At 34.2% G+C, this 25158-nt stretch overlaps 1 protein-coding gene across 1 annotated transcript in view; it reads right to left on the bottom strand.

Annotated features, from left to right (window-relative positions):
• The window catches only part of KHDRBS2 (KH RNA binding domain containing, signal transduction associated 2), a 689475-nt gene that overhangs the window by 587113 nt on the left and 77204 nt on the right, over nt 1-25158 (bottom strand). The window contains exon 2 of the mRNA XM_019931400.3: nt 4045-4172. Within this exon, the coding sequence (XP_019786959.1) occupies nt 4045-4172 (128 nt within the window). The remainder of the gene's footprint in view (nt 1-4044; nt 4173-25158) is intronic.

The following is a 25158-nucleotide window of genomic DNA, read 5'->3' as shown; positions in this document are numbered from 1 at the left end:
AGTTGGCAGTAGGGCTTCCCTGGTGGCGCAGTGGTTGAGAGTCCGCCTGCCGATGCAGGGGACATGGGTTCGTGCCCCAGTCCAGGAAGATCCCACGTGCCGCGGAGCGGCTGGGCCCGTGAGCCATGGCCGCTGAGCCTGCGCGTCCGGAGCCTGTGCTCCGCAATGGGAGAGGCCACAACAGTGAGAGGCCCGTGTAACGCAAAAAAAAAAAAAAAAAAAAAAAAAAAAGTTGGCAGTAATTTGGGTCGAGAAATAAAATGTGGGCCTTGGGGCAAATTTAATTGAAGAAGATGTCTGAAGTATTTTAGAGGATTCTAAAGGCAACATCAAAAAGGTATTTTTAAAAGACACTGAGAGGTTGAATTGCCCAGATGGACAAATAGGTACAATAGCAACAGGCAGGTCTCCAGCAGGTGGAGGCAGTACTGCCCCATCCTCTGACCCTCCTCACTGTGCCCATGCTTGTGACGGGCATCCTTCTGCATGGATGCCTGCTTGTGATAGTCATCCTTCTAGCAGAACAAAACAGAACACAGCAGCCAACATTATGTGTATCTTAGTTTCTTATGTCCTGTAAGGCACTTTTTTCTGCTTCTTGCAAGGATGAAGACTGTCTTCATTAATATGAAATTTATGCCCCAAGCTACAGTTCTCTTCTTTTTCTGTATATGTAATCTCCTAGCACATCAACACTAAATCATAATGCCCTAATACACTTTCAAAAGCAACTAAACTCAATACACATACTTCCAACACTACAAACAACTCAATATAAGAAGCCATGACCAAATTCACATGTGCAAAGTTTACAGACAAAAACAGTGAGTTATAAACACCACTTGCCTGATAGAGACTGTAAACTGATTCTGATTATAATATGCATAAGAGTTGGAAGTATCCAAATTTGAAAAAAGTAAATGTGTATTGGACTATAAAGTGCCGTGTGTGTGGATTCAGGGAGAAAGAGCTAATGTTAAAGGTGGTGCGTTTTCCACAATAATCTCAGGATTATAGAGGAACATACTGACCACGTTGCCTCCTTAGAGATTTGACCATCAAGACATAATCGCTCTGATTCTAAAACATTTGCAAATGTAAACAATAGATATACAAAGTCCATTTATTTACTAATCTTGTTACAAACAAAAAAAAAATTAAAACAAACAAGAAAAACTGTCCATTAAAATAATTTAATATGGCTTTTTCCTCCAAATTAAGTGATTAACTACAAAACACTAGATAAATCATTCTTAATGTGTGTGAAAAGTATTCTTATATTTTCTATAATTTAAATCTTAAATTTCTCTCAGTTCCTTGAATTAATTAAGTCAGCAAACTAACTTGAATTAGAGACTAATTGAAACAAAATCTGTCTGTAAAAGGTCAAGTAGTAAAATCGGGATGAGGTCATTTCCTCAAGAATTCCCATAATTCTATATTACTCTATATTATATTACTATTCTATATTATACTATATTATACTCTATATTATATTACTATTCTATATTATACTATATTATTCTATATTATACTCTATATTATATACTATTCTATATTATATTACTTTATTGGAGAGGATGATGTAAACACCACATGGACTGTCAGTCCACACAGCAGGCATCAAGGGCAGGGACAGCTGTGGGAGAAGACGTGTGAGGCAGGCCTTTCCCTGATGGACCCCTAAAGGGTGCATCACTTTTTATTTTAAAAGAGTAAACCTTGAACCCATACTCTTGTGTCCTGCTCAACAGTTCACAGGATCATACCGCACTACACGTGTTACAGCTCACAAATGCACAGCAAATACGGTTCAAGATTAGAGATTATAATATTAACACCACAGATATTCAGTCAGCAGGAGAGAAACACCACTTTTGAAAGTAAATATTGTTTTCAAAACGTTGATTTTAATTTTATTGTTATAGTATAAAAACAAGCAAAAACAAATGTAGGTCAACTTGATAGATGATTGTGTTTCTCAGTATTCTTTTTCTGTAAAAGGGCTCTGAGAGTTCTCTATGTGTGATAATTAGATGTATGAAATGCACATCACCATAATAAATAAAGAAGTTTGGCATTATATTCATTATATTCATAAAAATGGTAGATTTTATAAGGCATAAATTGTTATTTGATAATACTCCGTAAAACTATTAATCATTAGGAGCTATCGGTTTTAACTTTCTTCCACACTTTATATGAAAAAGTCATGTAAAATTTGAGCATTTTTAGTCAAGTTAAAAATGTAATGGTTCACAAAAAATGAAGAATTTTAAAATAACAGCAGCCTCGTGAAGCATTCCATCTAGAGCAAAGATTATTTCTTTGAGCAGTTCACAATTAGTTGTGAATTTTTTATGAGCAAGTCATAATTAGTTACCACATCTGTAAAATAGAAGTTTTATATATTCTGTGATTTCCAAGATTAGTCTCAGCTTAAGCATTCTGTGATTCTAAAAATTCAAGGGGGTACAATAATTTGCTAGTGAGACATGGTTTATTTCAATATGAATAATAGGTGGTTTTGTTGTTTAAAAACCTTCCTATAAATTATGAAATTAAATATCACACAAAAATTGACACCATAAAATATTCTTGTTTCAGTAGTCATCATTATGAATCAAGTGTAAACTACTACTGTAATATTCAGTATAACATCACTCACACCCATCACTTGGAGAGCTATCAGGACTTGAAACGCCAACACAACTTGGTCAGAGATATAGAGCTACATTTTATTGAGAAGCAGATACTGAGTCTATCACGAGCTTTCTCATATCCTAAGAATGGACAAGTATTATTCTGAGAAAAAGTATCAAGTTATGTAATATTTAAATATATGATTTAAAGAAGGACCCTGTACTCCATCTAGACTCTAAAGGTTTAATTAACCAGGTTCCTTAAAAAAGACACAATACCCCATCATATTTCTACCATATTTCATTACTAAGTAAAATTTTCATGTACATTTCTATGACAGCCCAATTTAATATTTTAAAACATAAGTGTAAAGTAAATTTCATAAAATTTAAATTATAAATATATATCTATTGAATGTACCTATCTTGCAATAGTGTAGGTCTAGCTCAAAATAAACACAAAAACCAAAAACGTGTATGCCCAAAAAACCTCATCTGAAAGTTAAATTTTATGGTTTGATGTGCTGTAACAGCTTATTCTGTTTGAAATAATTACAAACACAACCTTCTACTTAATTGTATTTACTAAACTTTATCATATTAGAAGACAATTGGTAAACTACAGCATTTATTTCTGTAATCTTTATTATTAGGACAATTATATGGTCTTTGCTTCAGATACACTCTTCAGAAAGTTAATTACCAGCTTAAATCTTTGAGTTTCCTTTTTTTTTTTGCTTAGGTAATTTACTTAAAAAAAATTAAAAAAAGAAACTGCTTTCAACCATTGGAATTTATGAATATAAGTAATGAAACCATGCTATTGAAATGTTATATTTTATAATAATGATTCTGCTGATAAAAATATCACATGATGACAAAGTGTCTAGTGAAAAAGTATTTTCAAGAAAATACTATCATAATCATTATATAAATGGACTCTGAATATAGAAGACTAGAGATTACAATCCAAGGGTCTAATAAAGACTATATTACCTTCCTAAATATAATAATTCTCTGCTGTTTGGCTAATGCTGTATATTGACAGTAGCAGTAATTCTACTCCCTTTTGCAATAAGAATATGCATTTTAACATGAACCAAAACATTACTGAGTGTGCATATTTGAAAAATCAAATTGTCAAATGATTTACACATTAAATAACTTATTAAAATATCTAGTTATGCTTCCCATATTCACAGAATAAAAATACAGCCATCAGTTGAAAATTATTGTACTTTCAAAGAGTTTTCCTTCTTCTATGTCAGTATCATATATTTGTGTATATTAATAAAATGAAGCTTTACACATTTATTTCATGAAAGACAATGAATAAACCATCAAGTCTTATTTTTATCAATTTTTTCTTAATTCTATGTGAACAAAGCATATATTACAGTACCTTTGGATACTGTTTGACAGGAATCAATACCCTTTCTGAGAGCTTTATGTTTTTGTTGCTGATGACATCAAGATATTTCTTTTCTTCATCTTCCTTTTTTCCATCAGAACCTTGAAATTTTTCAATTTCTGAAAAAAATTCACAAGAAAAACATTAAATGAAATAAGAAGTCATCATAAATACACTGACTGTTCTTATCACTCCCTTTCTTAAATAAGATTTTGAAGAACCTTGATAAAGGGACTGAAAGCTATGCTACTGTACTGTCTGTACAATGATCTATATCAACTAAAACCAAAAAGCAATGACTGAAGATACAACTGTCTTCTGTGAAACAAAGGATGCATTTAATTAACTTTTAACGTCTTCAAACAAAATTTGAGAAAGAATATTCCCTTTAATTATTTAAAATATCTAAGCAAACATAAATTTCCTAGGAGCAATGAATAGAACAAATATATTTTAACGTTAAATGTTTTGTTTTTAGTCAGAATTGTTCCTAAGGAAAAATAACTGAAAATAGAAATCATCCATTATCTAAAATAGGGTAGTAGAGATAAACAGTATGCTATTTTATATTCTCACAAACTTAAATCCAATTAAAAAGGGGAGTCACAGAAAAGTCACATAAAGGATTAAATCTGTAAATGATATCATTCATATTCATCAACATGAAATTACCTACATAGATGTTTAAGAGGAAATACTAATTTATCCTTATGAGAATCTTCCCAAAGTGAATTTTTTTTTTTATTTATTAAGTTTTGTCTGCATTGGGTCTTCGTTGTTGTGCACGGGTTTCTCTAGTTGTGGCAAATGGGGGCTACTCTTCATTGTGGTGCACGGGCTTCTCTTGTTGCGGACCATGGGCTCTAGGTGTGCGGGCTTCAGTAGTTGTGGCATACAGGCTCAGTAGTTGTGGCTTGTGGGCTCTAGAGCACAGCCTCAGTAGTCTGGTGCATGGGCTTAGTTGCTCTGCAGCATGTGGGAACTTCCCAGATGAGGGCTCGAACCCATGTCCCCTGCACTGGCAGGCAGATTCTTAACCACTGCACCACCAGGAAAGTCCTGAATATCTTTTAAGCAAACGTACACTATTTATCCTTCCTTCCTTTTTAAAATTAATTTATTTGCCACAGAAATACAAAGGTTCGTAAGAGACTGCTACAAGCAACTATAGGCTAATAAAATGGACAACCTGGAAGAAATGGACAAATTCTTAGAAAGGTACAATCTCCCAAGACTGAATCAGGAAGAAATAGGAAAAAATGAACAGAAATTGAATTCATGATTAAAAAACTCTCAACTAACAAAAGTCCCGGACCAGATGCCTTCACAGGCAAAGTCTATCAAACGTTGAGAGAAGAGCTAACACCCATCCTTCTGAAAGTATTCCAAAAAACTGCAGAGGAAGGAACACTCCCAAGCTCCATCACCTTGGTACCAAAACCAGACAAAAATACCACAAAAAAAAAATTATAGGCCAATATTACTGGTGAACATTCCTCAACAAAATATTAGCAATCTGAATCCAACAAAACATTAAAAGGATCACACACCATGATCAAGTGCGATTTATCCTGGGGATGTGAGAATTTTTCAGTATCCACAAATCAATCAGTGTGATACACCACATCAACAAACTGAAGAATAAAAACGACATGATCATTTCAACAGATGCAGACAAGACTTTGGAAAAAATTCAACACTCATTTATGATAAAAACTCTCCAGAAAATTACAGAGGGAACATACCTCAACATAATAAAGGCCATATATGACAAGCCTATAGCTAACATCATACTCAATGGTGAAAAGCTGAAAGCAGTTCTTCTAGGATCAGGAACAAGACAAAGATGTCCACTCTTGCCACTTTTATTCAACATAGTCTTGGAAATTCTAGCCATGGAAATAATAGAAGAAAAAAATAAAAAGAATCCAAATTGGAAAAGACGAAATGAAACTGTCACTGTTTGCAGATGACATGATACTATACATAGAAAATCCTAAAGATGCTGCCAGAAAACTACTAGAATTCATCAACTAATTTGGTAAAGTTGCAGGATACAAAATTAATACACACAAATCTTTTGCATTTCTATACACTAGCAATTAAAGATCAGAAAGAGAAATTCAAGAAACAATTCCATTTACCATCTAATCAAAAACAAAATGTACCTAGGAATAAACCTACCTAAGGAGACAAAAGACCTGTACTCCAAAAACTATAAGATGCTGATGAAAGAAATAAAAGACGACAGAAACAGATGAAAAGATATACCATGTTCTTGGATTGGAAGAATCAATATTGTCAAAATGACTATAGTAGCCAAGGCAATGTACAGATTCAATGCAATCCTTATTGGTTTATCCTTGTCACTCTGTCATAGATATAAATTAAATTTGTCTGACATTATTTGCTCTCTACAAAGCTACCACTTAGGCATTTTTAGACATTTGAAATTTGATCACTTGATGATTAATTCCAACAAGTTTTCCATCAAGAAATGGGGCTGGATGAAATACCATTTCCACTGATTTTTCTGTTAATTTCTATACTTTCCTTTAAAAATTTCTTTTCGTTTTTTCTTCTTTTAATTGGGGTATATTGCTTGACAATATTTTGTTAGTTTCTGCTGTATAGCGAAGTGAATCAGCCATATGCATACATATATCCCCTCCTTTTTGGATTTCCTTCCCATTTAGGTCACCACAGAACATCGAGTAGAGTTCAATGCTATACAGCATCGTTCTCATTAGTTATCTATTTTATACATAGTGTATATATGTCAATCCCAATCTCCCAAGGCATCCCATCCCCCTTTCCCCCCTTGGAATCCATATGTTTGTTCTTTATGTCTGTGTCTCTATTTCTGCTTTGCAAACACTTTCATCTGTGCCATTTTTCTAGATTCCACATATATGCATTAATATACAATATTTGTCTTTTTGTGTCTGACTTACTTCACTCTGTATGACAGTCTCTAAGTCCATCCACGTCTCTACAAATGATCCAACTTTCTCCCTTTTAATGGCTGAGTAATTTTCCATTGTGTATATGTACCACATCTTCTTTATACATTCATCTGTCGATGGACTTTTAAGTTGCTTCCATGTCCTACTGTAAATAGTGCTTCAATGAACACTGGGGTGCATGTGTCTTTTTGAATTATAGTTTTCTCAGGGTATATGCCCAGTAGTGGGATTGCTGGGTCATATGGTAGTTCTATTTTTAGTTTTTTAAGGAACCTCCATACTGTTCTCCATATTGGCTATATCTATTTACATTCCCACCAACAGTGCAAAAGGGTTCCCTTTTCTCCACATCCTCTCCAGTATTTATTGTTTGTGGATATTTTGATGATGGCCATTCTGACCAGTGTGAAGCCATTGTAGTTCTGATTTGCATTTCTCTAATAATTAATGATGTTGAGCATCTTTTCATGTGCCTCTTGGTCATCTTTATGTTTTCCTTAAAATAATTTTATATTTATTTTGCCCTTTTGATAGTTTCAGGGAATTATCTCATCTTCCCTGATGTATCTATTAATATATGACTAATAGATCAGTCATTGCACTTCTCGACTGTATAGTCACAAAGTGGTATATACCAAACTTGCCTGATTTTAAAACCATGGAAAATAAGGCATACACACTTTTCCTTTTGTAAATTTAAAAATTACTTTAAATTTTTAAAGTAATTCTTTTTTTACTTCATAATTAATGCATATTCATTGTGGAATGTTCAGACAATATAGATATCCATAAAAATGGAAAGGCACTGATTATCATCCAGCAATAACTAATCAGTTTTTTATAGAGATGTTGAGTCATTTTATATAGTTATTTTTTTATACAGTCTCTATTTAAATATGGCTTCCATATTATTGGAAAAACATAATACATAAAGGAAAGCTTAATTTTGTTAAAAAGTGTTAAACTACAAAGATTTTAATAGTTTTGTTTTTCTTTCACTGTTTATGTGTTAAGATATAGATAGATAGATATTTAGATAGGTAGATAGATTCAAGGATTTATTTTAGCATTCATTAACTTATTTTTAGTGGCTATCACCACAGTACACCATAGGGTTATGTGGAGATTACAACAGAGTTAAATGTTGGTATGCCTGTATACACCTTGCACAACTTCACTCATTGGTTTAAGTCAGATGGAAGGTACAGTAAGAAGGTATTCTCTTTATTATGGTAAAAACTACATAACATTATTTATCATTTTAGTCATTTTTAAGTGTATAGCTCAGTAGTGATAAGTACATTCACATTATTGTGCAACAGATCTCCATAACTTCTTAATGAATTGTCTAGAGTTTTAGTTTTGTAAGATGAAGAAGACATAATAAATATATATATATACCTAAAAAGGAGCACCAAAATATATAAACAATTATTAACAGACATAAAGGAAGAAATTGACAGCAATACAATAATAGTAAGGAAATTTAACACCCCACTTACATCAATGGATAGATCATTAAGACAGAAAGTCAACAAGGAAAGAGTGACCTTAGATGAAACATTAGACCACATGGATTTGATAGATTTGTACAGCACATTCCATCCAAATACAGCAGAATACACACTTTTGTCAAGGACACATGAAACTTTCTCAAGGAAAGACCATATGCTGGGACTCAAAACAAGTCTCAATAAATTAGAGGACTGAAATCAGATCAAACTTCTTTTCCAATGAAAATGCTATGAAAGTACAAATCAACTAAAAGAAGAAAACTGGAAAAATCACAAATATATGGAGACTGAACAACATGATACTGTACAACTACTGGGTCAATGAAGAAATCAAAGGAGAAATTAAAAAGTACCCGGAGACAAATGAAAATGAAAATGTGACATACCAAAAATCTATGAAATACAGAAAAGGTGTACTAAGAGGAAAGTTCACTGCAATACAGACCTACCTCAAAAAACAAGAAAAAGCTCAAATAAACAATCTTTACACTTAAAGGAAATTAAAAAAAGACGAACACATGAAAATATGCTCAACATCACTAATTATTAGAGAAATGCAAATCAAAACTACAGTGAAGTATCACCTCACACAGGTCAGAATGGCCATCATCAAAAAATCACCATCTGCATTGACGACCATCTGCATCGGCCACCTTTCACCTTTTCAGACATTGAGCCCAAACTACCTTTCTGAGTTCTAAAACTTCTGACTTGACATTTCCACCCTAAAATTTCCAAGAAACTTGAAACTCTAACTGAATTCAACTTAACTCTAAAGCTTATTCTTTCTGGTCACCCGAGAACAAGAAGAACCGGATCTTAGCCATTACCCATGAGCTGCTGCCTAACCCTCCTCACTGTGCAGGCAACAGTCACCGAGGCCCCTTGGTCCCACTGGGGCCCCTCAACCCCAGCCTCCACTCAGGGGCTCTCCACTACTCCAGACCCTTTCCATCCACTTCCACCTGTGGCAGCAGACTTTAAACTAGTTTCTTTGAAGACCATGCATGACTTATTTTTCACATCCTGGCTAGCTTTTTAAAACACAGATCTGAGCATTACACATTCCCCTTTTGTATAGCAGTATGGTATTTGTGTCATGTTTATTCCATGGCTCTACTGAGCATTCAGATTTTCTTTGTTGGATGAATGAGTGTCACTGCACTGACAAGTACCTGCTTCTCGCTGACTGAAGGTTAAATTCTTAATTTTTTTCCTGTCACTAATAATCAATCAGCCATTCCTTTCTCATCTCTGGCCACAGTCTAGTGTTGTCTCACACAGCGTTCCATCCTCACTCAGACCCTAAGCAGATTCATCCTTAGCATGCTTCCAAAGTCCTTAGTTTGCCACTCCTGATCCCTCCTGTGTCCTCTGATCGGTGAAGGGCTACTCTCCTGTCTTTAAAAGCTTGAACACTCATCTTGCATGACTATCCCATCCTGGGTCTCCCTTAATATTTTGTACTTTTTAAATACAGCACTTTTAATCACTTTGTACCGTTCTATTTACAACTGTTTTCCACCATTAAACTGTGACTTCCTTGAGGCCAGAGACCATATCACATTTATTATTATTTTTTACTCCCAGCACCCATTACAATAAATGATGAATTATAAACTCAAAATCGAACTACTCATCAGACTGTCCAAATAAGTTTTTCTAGAAAAAATGTCTCTTGGTATTTAAGTCAAAAACTTCATACAATATATGTGACTGTCAATACAATGATTTTTAGATCATTGCTTACATGGGAAAACTCATTTATTTCCACAAAACACAGCATTTTAAAATTCATATTTATTTCCACAAAATGCAATACAATAAATTTTATAATCTGGAGTGGTTTTAATCTCATGTTTGAATGTGCATGTTTGAAAGCCTAAGGGCAAAGGGACTGACATCTAAAAGAGGGGATGAGTATTCAAAACAACTACTTTTTACACCCTTATTGTTTAGTAAACATTAGGTGATATTATAAGCACTTTACAACCAAACATGATTTTGTTACTATATGTTGCTGTTTAGCTATAATTTTGGTTGTAGTTTAGAAAGTTGGCTGAAACTTTTGAGTTGACATGTAATGTATATAATTTTTCATATAAAATATTGAAAAATAAGCTCTCAAGATGGTCTTTTTTACTCAATATATTTGATTTTTTCCAGTGAATTACTAATGTTACATGGGAGCAGTCTGAAGTCATTAATAATTTACTTCTGATTTTCTCATATTCATAATCAACTATATTTCTAAAGCATGAGTAGAACATATGTCCTATGTTTGTGGGAAAAAATGAGAGACTTTACTTTTGCCAAAGGTATCTTGGGATACACCATCTTAATAAAAAGAAAACAACACATTTAAAATCAGCTGCTCAAGCTGCACTGTTTGTTCAAATTAAAATACTTTTTCTGAGCCTAATTTTACTGTGATAATTATCTAAATCAGAATATGTTCACCATTTTGACTAATTTTACAGAAATACTACACCCAGGTGTGTTTAAATTGGTTTTCATTTATTTTCAAGATGTTTAAAAGCCTAATTACATTAGGCACTCCTTGTGTTTAATTTTCCTGAATTGAATAAAGGTGGGCTATTATTCACTGGATTTAAAAATTCCTAACATGTCAACAGAAAAAAAGCATTTAAATAGAACTGAGTATGACCTGCTTCACATTCATCTGCTCCAGGGCAGAGTTTCTTCATCCAATACTTTCATCACTTAGCAAATGTTACAGAGATTGTCTTACTGTGTGTAAGTAACTGGGAGGGAGAAGAAGTAACACTCTGTGCTCAAGTGCTAACTATCCAGTGGCTTATAATTCCAAGTATCACAGTGAATAGTTTATTTTATTGTTGTTCATACCATCCCTAATGTGTTACCTATATATTTCAATAAGCCATACTTATGTAAACCAAATTCACAAGTTTATTAAATACATTTGCAGTATTTATGAATGGCACAATTAATAAACTGGGAACCCATCTTCAATGGGTCAATGCTATAGGAGCATTGATCTTGATGAATAATATATGCAAATGGTACCCAATTATGACACTGGTATATAGAAGAAATTCTGAGATTCCATATATATATATATATATATATATATACCCCTACCTTGTTGGATTGCTTTGAAATTAGCTAGGATATAATTTATGGGCTTGGTGTTTGTAGTGATTTCCAATCTTCAGAAAAAATTTACCAACATTTTCCCTTGACCCCAGTCATCTTTTCCCAACTAATAAAGAGGGAAGCTCCTATAATGAATCAAGGGCAAATAATCAAGGGCTATATTAGAAAATAAAATTTCTACAGTAGTTAAAGATGATTTTTTTTTTAGCTTCTTGGATCCATTCTACTTTCCATTTGTTCTTCCTATTCCTCTTTTTAGTTATCCCCATGCAGCTCTGATAAAACAGACTGGCCATATCTTATGAAGGGCCTCTGATCACCATGGCGTGGTGCTGAACAAATGCACACAAAGGCCTGTCTCTGGCTGCTCTTCTTTAGATGCAGTGAGAAAAGTTTTATTCTTTGAGTTTGCGTTCTTCTGCCTCTCCTCGCCAATAAAGCAGTAAATCCTTGAGGAATGAAACCATCCCTGGACCTAAGAGAAAGGGGCCAGTGTCTGGTTGCTACTCAGCCTGAATTTCATCTTAAGGTAGGCTTGATTCCATAGGTCTCACAAACGGCATAGCTTGTCATGATAAACTATAGAATTCTATCTCTATGGACTTGCCTCTTCTGAACTTTCCACACAAATGGAATCACACACCGTGTGGCCTGTTATGCCTCGCTTGTTTCACTTAGTGTATCGTTCTTGAGGTTCATTCATGTTGTAGCATATATTGGTACTTCATTCCTTTTTACAGCCAAATAATATTCTACTGTACGTATACATCTTTTTTTTTTTTTTAACCCCATTCATCAGCTGATGGGAATTTAGGTTGTTTCTACATTTTTGATAAAATACCTAGCGTTGTTTTGAGCATTTGTGCACCAGTTTTTGTGTGGATATTTGTTTTTAGTTCTCTTGACTAGATTCCTAGCGGTGGAATTAACTCAGTCATACAGTTTCTATATGCTTAACATTCTGAACAATTGCCAAACTACTTTCCAAAGTTACTGTATCATATTAAAATCCAACACTTGTTATTTTCTATCTTATTTTAGCCATCTTAGTGTGTATGAAGTTGTACCTCATTCTGACTTTGATTTGCACTTTTAATAACTATGTTGACATCTTTTAATGTGATTGCTGGTAATTTGCATATATTCTATGGAGAAATGTATACTCTAATCCATTGCCTATTTTTATTTAAATTAAGTCTTTTCCTATTGATTTGAAGATTTCCTTATATTCTTGGATACAAGTCTCTTATCACACAGTAATTTGCAAGTATTTTCTCCTATTCTGTGTGTTTTCTTTTCATTTCCTTGATGGTATCATTTGTACCACATAAGTTTTAATTTTTATGTAGTCCAATTTTTCTCTCTCTTTTGTGGTCACCTTTTATGTCATATCTAAGAAACGATTGCCTAACTCATGGTCAAAAAGATTTATTCCCATAGAATTTTATAATTTCAGTTCTTACATTTAGGTCTCTGATCTATGTTGAACTAATTTTCTGTATATGGTGTGAGGTAGGGGTCCAACTTCATTTTGCTGCATGTAGATATCCACTTGCCCCACCACCATTTATCAAAAGGACTATTGTTCCACACTGAATGTTCTTGGCACCCTTCTTAAGAATCTATAGTGTGAAGATCTATTTCTGCATTTTCAAATCTATTCTATTGATTTTTCTGTCTATCCTTATGTCAATACCACACTGTCAATACTACGCTGTCTTGATTACGTCAGTTTGTAGTAAATTTTGAAATCAGGAACTATGAGTTTTCCAAATTTGTACATCTGTTTCATGACTGTTTTGGCTATTTAGGTCTCTTGGATTCCCATATGAATTTTTGGATTAATTTGCCAGTGTATGAAAGAAAGCAGCGGGAATTTTTATAGGAATTGCAAAGAATCTGTATGTCAATCAAGGAATTTTGTCACCTTAATAATATTTAGTCTTTCAAATCACAGACATGGGATGCATTTCCCTCTGTTTAGGTCTCCTTTAATGTCTTTCAAGAATGCATTGTAACTTCATAAATTCCTTATACTTCTTTTGTCAAACTCAATCCTAAATAATTTATTCTTTTAGATGCTACTGTAAATGGAATTATTTTCTTAATTTCATTTTGGATCATTCATCTCTGACAGAGAAATACAATTTATTTGTGTATAATCATGTGTCCTGTAACCTTGCTGTATTTTTTTATTAGTTCTAATATCTTCGTGTAGATGCCTCAGGATTTTCTACATCAATTACATTTTGATATTTACATTCTCTTACCAATCTTTGTTTCCCACCACAAATTCTTTAGAAGAGAGTATCACTACATTATTCTTCCAAATCACTAACGTTTTTAATAAAATAAATTTAGGAAAGAAGACTGAATCAGAAATTTCTTAGTCACCAAACAAAAGTTCTCCCCTAGAAAAATAAATACATTTTGTTATAGAGCACAGATTATATTTTTATCCTAGTAAAATTGAAATTATTATTGTGAAATAATGACAGCACTCTGAAAATCTTTTCTGAGCTAAAGAAAGAAAAAAAGCCCTTGGGCAATGGATATTCAATAAATCTTCACTGAATGAATATAAAAATGAATGGCATGTATAAAAATATATGAAGTGTGCGCAGTCCAACTAAGAAAAATCCATGAATTCTCATCCCCAGAGGAAAGTCTTAGTACAGAAAAGGGTGCCTGAGCACTGATTCCCTGGTTTAGGCTGGACAGCACAGCCACTTAGCTCTATTTTATATGAACAAATTGGGGGGAAAAAAGAACAGGACTGAACATTAGAAATTATTTTTAATTTAAATTAATGAAATAATTGGGAACAATGTTTTGCATGTTGTTAAGCTGACTGTGACTAAAAATATTAAAACAGAGATCGAATAAGCATCTGTCATGGATTCTACAAAGTGATCTTCCATTCTAGGTAGGGGAGTGGACCAAGTGACCTCAAAGCTCCATGTAGGATCTATAATTATATTAATAAAAAGAACTCAAGTCCTTAATAAAAAGTGAATATTGTTTTCATAAAATGAAACTTGGAACGTCTGTCTAGACCAACTCTTACCATTTGCAGGGCCTGTAGTAATTGTGCAAATAGGAGCCCTTATACCATAAGGCTAAATATTTAAAAGTTACAAACCAAGTTAACAAAGTATTAAATAAAATAAGTTCTATTCTTCTACAATGACAAATACCCTTCCAACTTAATATTGGTATTACTATTCATTAGTTCCTAATCAGCAGACTTACACTTAGGTGTAAGACCTGATGGAATTTAGATGTCTCAGATTCCTTCAAGTTCTGTGCAAGAACAGATGGCATGGGAAGAGCCAGGTTACTCTCAGCTGTATCCAGTACCACAAGGTGAAGCCCACATCTGTGTGGACATCCATCCCACACGACCAAATTGCACAGAGCCATATATTAGAATTCTTTAGGTCTGGGGTGGGCACATCTGTGGTATGGTCTGTCCTTAGAAAGATGGACACTCAGCCCACACCACCAAGCTCCACCATACATCCCCTGCACACATTCTTTAGGCTTGGGGTATGCACCCCTGTGGCGTGGTCTGTCTATGGGAAGAGAGACACCCAGCCCACACTACCAAGCTCCAGCCATACATCCCCTGAATGTAGTCATTCCTTGGAAACCTTCAGGCCAGATGTTCATACACTAGCAATGAGGTCTGCCCTCAGGAAGATAGTCCCAAGAAATATATTTAAATAGGCCCTAGAAGTGGGTATGGGGTCAAATGGGCAGGGATTTGGGTGTTTCAGGTGTGTCTAGAATATGTTCTAGAAAATGGGGGTGGGGGCGTCAACTCTACATTGGCACAACAATTTGGTCCTATGAGGCTCCTTGCCACAGGGGGAGGTACAGCCAGAGAAGAACCACAGGGGGCTTCCACAGAGCAAAGCGCTCAGAGCAGGGCCCCTCTGGCCCAGGGTTAATTAAGATAGAACCATGTTGGTCATTCTATAACCTACTTTGTCCTCTTGCATTTTACCAAGCAGGATAAAAATCACAATGACAAAAGAATTTGTACAATAATTAGAGCGACTACTTAAGCTTTTAATCTTATGAGAAAAATTCAGAACAAAGATTCAGAACATGAACATTTCAATCAAAAATAAGGTATTAGATGATAATAAATGAATTTGTCATATACAGGTAATTTCAAGATCCCTTGGATATGTAAGCTAACTTAACAGTCTTATGTTTTCCCTAAAATGCCATCACAATCTGAGGCAAATGTGATAAAGATATATACCATAATATCAAGTTACAACTTATACACTCTATTGTGAACATAGATCAAACAGTATTTCTAAAAACCTGTATTTTCCTGTGGTACAATCAAATCAACATGAATTCTAACTGGTATCATATACAATACATGCTCAATCATTTACAGGAACTGTTCCTTAAGATTACTCTGAGAACACTGCTTCTAAGAAAATGGGTCCAGAAGGAGTTTACTATTATAGTAAGACATGTATAGCCAATTCGATTATTTATCACACTAAGCATTAAAAATGAGCTTTCTTGAGCTCCGTCTTTTAGACTAATAAACATGAAAGCAGAGCAGAAATAGAGACACAGATGTAGAGAACAAACATATGGACACCAAGGGGGGAAAGTAGCAGGGTGCTGGTGGTGGTGTGATGAATTGGGATATTGGGATTGACATATATACACTAATATGTATAAAATGGATAACTAATAAGAACCTGCTGTATAAAAAAATAAAATAAAATTCAAAAAAAAAAGAAAGAAAAGAAAGCCCTCCCGTGTGTCTAGTAAGGACAAAGTACATGAATTTATAAATACAGATTTTAGAGTAGAGATAAAACTTCTAAAGCTTATATAAACAGATGAAAGAAGTTTATATAAAAATAGAACAGAAAAGGTATAATTAAAATGTGGCAGATGTGGCAGACTTTTGAAAGACATTTTGAAAGTTGTAAGAAAGGGTTGTGAATGTTAAGATGCTTAGAACAAAAGTGCACAGTTCATATTAAAATGTCCAAGATACTTTAAGACATCACATAAATGGCGTCTAGCTAGTATAAATAATAGAACACAATGAACTATACGTAGAAAAATACATGCCTTTAACAAAACAATAAGTTTGTGAATCAAACTTTCAATTTTGCTTTGGACAAATGGATTAGAAGAATGAAACATTTTATCCTATAACCTTAAAACACTAGTTACTTTATAAGGTCATTAGTGCTTTAATGCCTTAAGATAGTGGAGAGAAGACTATTTCTATAAAAGACAGCCAATGTTCAGCAATATCAATGTTCACACATTTCAAAGTTATGCACTTTCGTAAAATTAAAGACATAAATGTTTCAAGGATGTGTAATCTATCTTCTTGGTTTTAGAAATCTTTTTTCTTATAGATATCCAAGAAGTCATCTTTAAATAACTCTTTGGGTCAAAAACTCTACATAGTTACTTAAATGCACATGCAATAAGTATTTGTTATTTAAGATGTAGTTTTCCAGCAATATGTAAAAGTAACTTTACTTAAAAATAAATCCATACTAAGTAGTATAGGGCTTGTGTTTATTCCAATTATACACTTCATACTAGTACACGCATTCGATTATAGTTGGAAATACTATTATAATACAGTTACACCATTTCCCAAATATCAGTGAATAAGAATTTTGCCATTAAATTTTCAGAAACTGTGTTCTTCAGATTCTCATACCAACTTTGACTAATAATTGACCATTCAATTCAACTTCATAATCTGTGGGTCAGAAGCATAGAAATGTGGCAACTCCCCTGATCTTTTATCTCTTTATCCCTTTATATCAAAGACATTACTCAGTCTTTCCAGTGTCCTTTCAAAATATTTTCAGGATACAAATATACATGCAAGTATATTCAAGTATGATATATCCATATTCAAGTATGAGATAAGAAGCATTATGCTACATAATACAATCACAGATACATAGAAATAGATATATGATTGATACACAGACACATAATAGAGAGATGGATGGATGGATGGATGGATGGATGGATGGACGGACAGATGGCATTGTTCACCTGACTTCCTGTCCTTACCTCACATGTAGACATACTGCTGTTGGTCTGACTTCTCCACATCCAGACATGCAAGGCAGTGTCTTGGCATATGCACCAATTAACAAGTCAAGGCTATAAATTTCCACCTAATGATATTTAACTATGTATCTACCTACCCACACATACATAAAACATCTATACTATATATGTAATAAATATGTTGTCAGTAGAAAAAGAATAACATACAAGTAAGCAAAGAGCAGAATGGAAAAAGATTAAATAATCCCACAGTTGCTACTGTCAAACTTTTATCTATGCATCCACATTTCAAACAAGATTTTGTATATTCAACAAACATTGATTATCTATTATGTGACAGACATTGTTCAAGGTGATTGGGACATATCAGTGAATAAAAACAAATTAAAGGACTCTGTAACCCATACTATAAATTTAGACTATCTAAATTTATATATATATATATGTGTATATATATATAAACACATTAATAACAAAAATTTAATTATTTTAAATGGTATAATTTGCTATCCAGACATGTATTCCAATACATGTTGTAAATGTCTGTTTTACCACCAAATCAAACTTACATGACTAGCAAGACTGCTGGCTCTGTCCTGTAAAGGAATGGGAGCGAGCATCCTTACATGACAAAATCCAATACCTATTTAGCCCTGAAGGGAGCAGGTAAATATTCTACCAATTTATCTCACAACATGCTTGAAGCCAAACTGAAAATCCATGTAAAAGTGGATTTTAAATTTGAACGAAGGTCTATATCAAATGAGAAGTACATATTACAAAACCCAGGGAAATTTAAAAGGAATCCACAAAACTATTGTTATCTAATCATTATCATATGAATTATGCTGTTTTTGACATCTGTCACCCCAACTGATTATCACATGGCTAAACGTAATGCCATCTCTATGGTCTGAGGAGCATTCCGTGCAAAGATTATTGTAAAAGATACTGGAGTTTCGACAGGAGGAAGTAGAAAAGGCAAAAAGTGTTTTCAACATCTCTCTCAGGGTAGGAAGAGCAAAAAGTGTTTTCAACATCTCTCACCCCTGCCACTCTCCTTTCCTGATATGTGAGAAAAAGTTAAAAGGGAAGATTTGAAGACAAGAATCAAAGACAGAGGCAGATCATATATTTTGTGAAAGTGGGTGAGCTTCATATTTGGTGATTTACAGAGCATTCCTCAAAGTATGGTATAAGGTCTTACACACCCCATATGTACATGGAATGCATGTACATATACACACACATTCACACACTCACTAACTACCACCGTACCATCAGATATTGAGAATACTACACAAAGTGCTATTTAGAGCTAATGTCTCATAAGCAAGAAATATTGAAAATAGTTTGGCTTTTATTTATCTGTTAAGAAAAATTATTATCAAAGAACCTCAGACCACCCACTTTATTGGGTGGAACAGTAGAAAATAGAGATGATATTCCTAATAATTCTCTGGTTAAATAATAAATTCCTGATAAACACTTAGGTGCTAGTCACGATAGAAAACTTAAAGCATATTATTTTACTATTCTTTACTATTTACTATTTTACTAATCTAGCGAATAGATTATCTCTTTTCTAGAAATGTTATATTTCTTCACGTGCTTCCACTTAAGAAATATTCACAAGACAAATTACTTTATCAGAGAAACATGAACAGGAATGGTTAACTTAACATTGATCCACAAACAACAACATAATCACTGATTTGTTTCAATGATTTTAAAGATGAGGTTAAGAAACTCTGCCAGAATTAGTCTCTAAAATAAAGACAGAGGAGAAAGTCAGGAAAAGGTACAGGTCACCAAGCCACTGAACTTTTCTTAACAATACTCTAAAGCAGGGGTCCCCCAAACCCCAGTCCACAGACCGGTACCAGTCCTCGGCCTGTTAGGAACCAGGCTAAACAGCAGGAGGTGAGTGGTGGGAGAGCAAGCAAAGCTTCATTTCCCACTCCCCATCACTCGCATTACCGCCCAAACCATTCCCCCACTTCCCCGGTCCATGGAAAAATTGTCTTCTATGAAACTGGTCCCTGGTGCCAAAAAAGGTTAGGGACCGCTGCTCTCAAGTACTACCAAGTTCCATCTACAATGAATACTTAAAAAAAAAAAAAAAACTTGCAAATTTCAAACCCAACCTAAATTCTTTCTCTCTTTCTCTAAATACACATATGCACAAACACACACAGTTCTAAAAGATCCTCTTCAGTTTAACTCTTATATTGGGGTAACTCCAAAAAACAAACATGTCATAAACTAAGCATCTGAATTCTTGTAAACATCAGTTAGTTGTTATCAAAAGATAATGTGTATTCCTCATCAAATAAAATCATCCCGTGACACTAAATTATGTTAAAAGAAAATACTATATATTGTGTTGGCCAAAGAGTGCCATCGGTTTTTAAGTAAAAATAAAAGACACATTTTTCATTTTCACCAAGAACTTTATTGAACAGCGTATTCACCCTTTTGTTTAACTAGCTTCTGTCATTTTTCAGGCAACTTCATAATTCCATCTTCCCAAAACTTTTTATCTTTTGGAGCAAAGAACTGTTCCAGTTGCCTTTTACAGTCTTCCAGGGAATTGAAATTCTTTCCATTAACAGAATTTTGTAAAGACCTAAATAAATGGAAATTCGAAGGCGCAATGTCTGGTGAATACGGCAGATGCATCAGAACTTCCCAGCCAAGCTGTAACAGTTTTTGCTTGGTCATAAAGAAACATGCAGTCTTACGTTATTCTGATGGAAGATTATGCATTTTCTGTTGACTAATTCCAGGCGCTTTTCGTCCCGTGCTGCTTTCAGTTGGTCTAACTGGGAGCAGTACTTGTTGGAATTAATTGTTTGGTTTTCCTGAAGGATCTCATAATAGAGGACTCCCTTCCAATACCACCATATACACAGCATCACCTTCTGTGGATGAAGACTGGCCTTTGGTGTGGTTGGTGGTGGTTCATTTCTCTTGCCCCATGATCTCTTCCATTCCACATTATTGTACAGTATCCACTTTTCATCACCTGTCATAATTTGTTTTAAAAGTGGAACGTTTTCATTACATTTATGTAGAGAATCACATGCAGAAATACGGTCAAGAAGTTTTTTTTTCACTTAACTTATGTAGAACCCAAACATCAAAGCGATTCACATAACCAAGCTGGTGCAAATGATTTTCAATGCTTGATTTGTACATTTTGAGTATGTTGGCTATCTCTTGCGTGGTATAATGCTGACTATTCTCAATTAATGTCTCGATTTGATCACTATCAACTGTGGAGCATCATTCAGTGAGAAATCTCCAGCACAAAACTTCGCAAACCACTTTTGACATGTTCGATCAGTCACAGCACCTTCTCCATATACTGCACAAACCTTTCTTGCATTTCAGTTGCATTTTTACCTTTCTTGAAATAATAAAGCATAATGTGGTGAAAATGTTGTTTTTCTTCCATCTTCAACATTAAAATGGCTACACAAAAATTCACCAATTTTGATAAGTCTCTTTTTATATGCTTGCTGATATGACAGCTGTCACGTACAATCTAACAAAATTGTTTTGAATGAAGTTAAAAACAACTAAGTGCTACAAGAGCCATCTTACGAGAAAAAAATGAACAAACTTTTTGGCCAGCCCAATATATAAAATTATCAAGGGAAGAACTGGCCCTTGATAGAACAGATTTAATAGAATCATACAGAAAAAAGAAGCCAGATTGTAGTCATAATATTTCAGAGATGAAATGAGGCTGGGAAATAATATCCTTTTTGTAATAGAAAATAAATGCCTTAAACTTCTTATTCTACTGCATGTGTGTTTGTTTTCTTAAATAGGTTTTAGGCCAAGAGACACAAGTAATGATGAAACACTTTGGTATTTAATATAAGAATAAAATTGTTTAGAAAATAAGTATCAACTGTGAGATTCTGTCCACAGCAAACTGGACAGTCTTGTCTTTTATCCCTTGCAGATCTTTCTCTCTGAAAGCTCAAATTCTGTTTTTTGCCTTTTGATGTTTCACTTGTTTACTTTGAGATTTGATTTATACTGCAGAAAATGCATTCATGGCAAAATTTCCTTGTGCAGAAAATACTACTGTTGGACTGTCGATATGCTTTATTTTTTTAACTCCACTATATACATTTTATACCATTCCGCCACATGAAGAAAAGGATTATATATCACATTAGAAGCATCACTCATGATTATAGAAATGCAGGTATGAAATTTTAATATATTATGGGATCTTTTCATACCAAATAGGATTGTGACCTCCAGGAACATCTCCCCAACAACGGTTCCACAAACAACTGTGCCTTATTATTTGAAATTAACAGCCCTTGCCGTGACTATTTCCGATTTCATTCTGGCACTCTAGAAAGCTGTAATAATATGACATTTCAGAGAATAAAACTTTCTGGAAATGGTAACTTAGGTAAATTATAAAGCCATACAAATGTTGACTGGTGGTAACAGTTGGGTAAGGTCATACAGACCAGTCCTCCCTCAGGTAACAAAAAATTAACACTGAACATAACAAAGAGAAGCAGCTAACTGAAGGCACTGAAGAAGGACCAGAAGCACGCCTGGAAATGGTGACATCATTTTCACTCACATCCCTTGAACCAGAATTCATTCACAGGACTGCAGCTTATCTGAAAGGGAGATGCAGAAAGGTAGTTTTCTCTTTTTGTCTGAGTGCCCAGAAAGAGGAAACTGGCTGAGCAGCAAGTCTCTGTCACTCTCAGATTTCGCCCACAGCAGCAAAATTTAGCTGGACAATAGGTACTGGTCACATATACTTTCCTCCCACCCCTCACAAAACACAATAATCAATTTCCTCTTATTTTCATTCAGTTCCATTTCTTCCAAACTTGAAGGGCTTAAAGCTTTCATCACTTTCATCAACAATCCCCCAAATACTGTTTTACCTTTAAATACAAAAAAACTTCAGAAAAGCTGACTTTCAAGTACTAGGATCACTGTACATAAAAACATCTACACCACTACATAAAATATTCAATGACAATTTGGAATCATTCAACAAAAGGTTGAACAATGTGATCAAGAATAAAGTTGAGTGATACTTCTAAATAAAACTATTGACATAATGATTTATTCTGTGGACCTTTAAAATCTCTCAACATATCTAATCTGTTTTATCATAAAACCTAAAATTCTTATGAAATACACAGAAATGTTTATATGTAATAAAAGCAGTACATCATTTAAAGGTTAGGAAACTAAAAGGGCTGAAAACACACCCTAAGCATTTAAAATATATTTATTCAAAAGGTCTCTGGGAGACTGAAGTTCCATAAACTACTATAATGATGCAGTGCGATGATGGTGGTCTTGGGAAGCAAAGCAAAAGTAACATAACTAAGGCTTGATCCACTTTCTTCCAAGAATTTGAACATATTTCTTTTTCTTCCTTCTTTCCTTTTTCTTATTCAGCACTTGCAGTTTTTTTCCCAGTGGAAGAAGAGAAGGATTCAAGCAGAACAAAGCATATCTGAGTAGACTTAAAGCCTGGATCCCTAAGCCTTGGTGAGTTATAAGAAGCCTGAAGTCTGCACCTGGACACGTTTGTCCAGACAGCTTTAGTTTTTAGTCCCTGGAGAGCCAAGTGCTATTATTAAAATCAGGGGCCTAAAACCTGTGACAGTGGTTACAGGGGCTAAAATCAAGAGCAGGTGGACTAACAGACTATGGAAACTATGTGTCCTGAAGGTCTTCATATCTTCTCAAAAAGAGATCATCTGATTTAAAAAAAAAATAAGGTGTCAAAGAACAAAATTTGAGACAATGTTCTTGTTATCTTCAACATCTCTCCTACACTGTTATTTATTCTGAACACGGAATCAATTCAAAGAGAATAATACATGTACTTAAATAATGCAGAAGAAATGTTTCTATGCCTTTTTCAAAAGAGAGGTGAGACTCTCTCACAAACCTAACATCACATGCTAAATGATAGTGAGATTATTTTTGATCAATCAACCCTATATTCAAAGGAGCAGAAAAAATAATGCTTAAAAAAATAAAGGAGCCTTTAATAACTGGTTTCTGGTTTTTATATTCAGAGGATTTTTTTGTATTTTTGATGTCATGTCACATTATTCTCAATTAATATTTCTGACTTAGAAGTAAAATTTTAATATATTTAAACATTTATCGTGCACTTACTAAATCTCAGATGCTGTGGTAGGCTCTGTGGATGCATATATTAACAGTATTCAGTCTTTATTATTGAAGAGCTATTTCCAAACACATAATTGTAACACAATGTGGTAAATGTGATAAGAGGAATTAGTGAAGTACCAAGAGAGCAGAGAACAAAAAATGAGATAGAGTATTTGGATATAGGCTCATAAGTAAAATGACATTTAAGTTACATTTTCTAGAAGAGTGACCAACTGATGTCTTGATTAGACAGTTTGATTCTAAAAGAATGTGTCATATTGTCCAAAATATGTAACATGGAAATATAACTTGTTTCCCATAATCATAAGGACTTATTTTTTAAAAGCCAAAGGAAAAAAATATAGTAACATAGAAGCATAAATTATCGAAATATAGAATCTGGAAAGTTTAAGTAAATGAAGTTTTAAAATGTATTACTGATTGGTATTGGGAGAGGGATTCTGCTTTTACAAATAACAGACTGGATAACTTGAATCAATCCTCCTACCGGATTTAAGACTTACAAAATCTTAAAAGTCTAACGAGAGAGAGAAGAATTTCTAGGCCCACATCCAACAGAAGGGTGAAATCTGAAGCGGTCGGTCTAGCATTTAGGTTTGCTTTGGCTCTTGGGGCATCTGCCAACACAGAAGAGACCACACAGGAACCAGGCTGATTGTCTCTTGAGCTACACAGACAAAATGTGGAATCAGGGTGGGTAAAGGGGAAAAGGAGTAAGGGAACACTCAAAGAATGGGTGGAAGCCAGGACACTAGTCTGAGGAGTCCAGAAATACCTCAGGCCCTAAAATATGACTAAAGTGATTTCTGAATCTCTAGTATCCTGGGCACCTGACAGAGAAAAGGAATATCTTCTTTGGAATAAGACATCATCATCCTAGAAAAATACTGATTTCTTCAAGTAATTTTTAAATAACAACGTCCAGCAACAAATAAAATCATGTACACAGATAAAGACAATATGAACAGAACACAAACTACAGAAATAGCCACAGACTCATAAGAAGTACAGCAATGAAAATTATAAGAAATAGACAAATATTCAATATTTATGGAGATGATATCTGGAACTAAAAAATTCAGACAAGAATTGGTAACATTTAAAAATTTCAAAGAGGGCTTCCCTGGTGGTGCAGTGGTTGAGAGTCCGCCTGCCGCTGCAGGGGACACAGGTTCATGCCCTGG

Source organism: Tursiops truncatus, chromosome 10 (assembly GCF_011762595.2).
Source record: "Tursiops truncatus isolate mTurTru1 chromosome 10, mTurTru1.mat.Y, whole genome shotgun sequence".
Lineage (NCBI taxonomy): Eukaryota > Metazoa > Chordata > Mammalia > Artiodactyla > Delphinidae > Tursiops > Tursiops truncatus.
The sequence above is the reverse complement of the archived record's forward strand: the minus strand, read 5'-3'. Positions and strand labels throughout refer to the sequence as shown.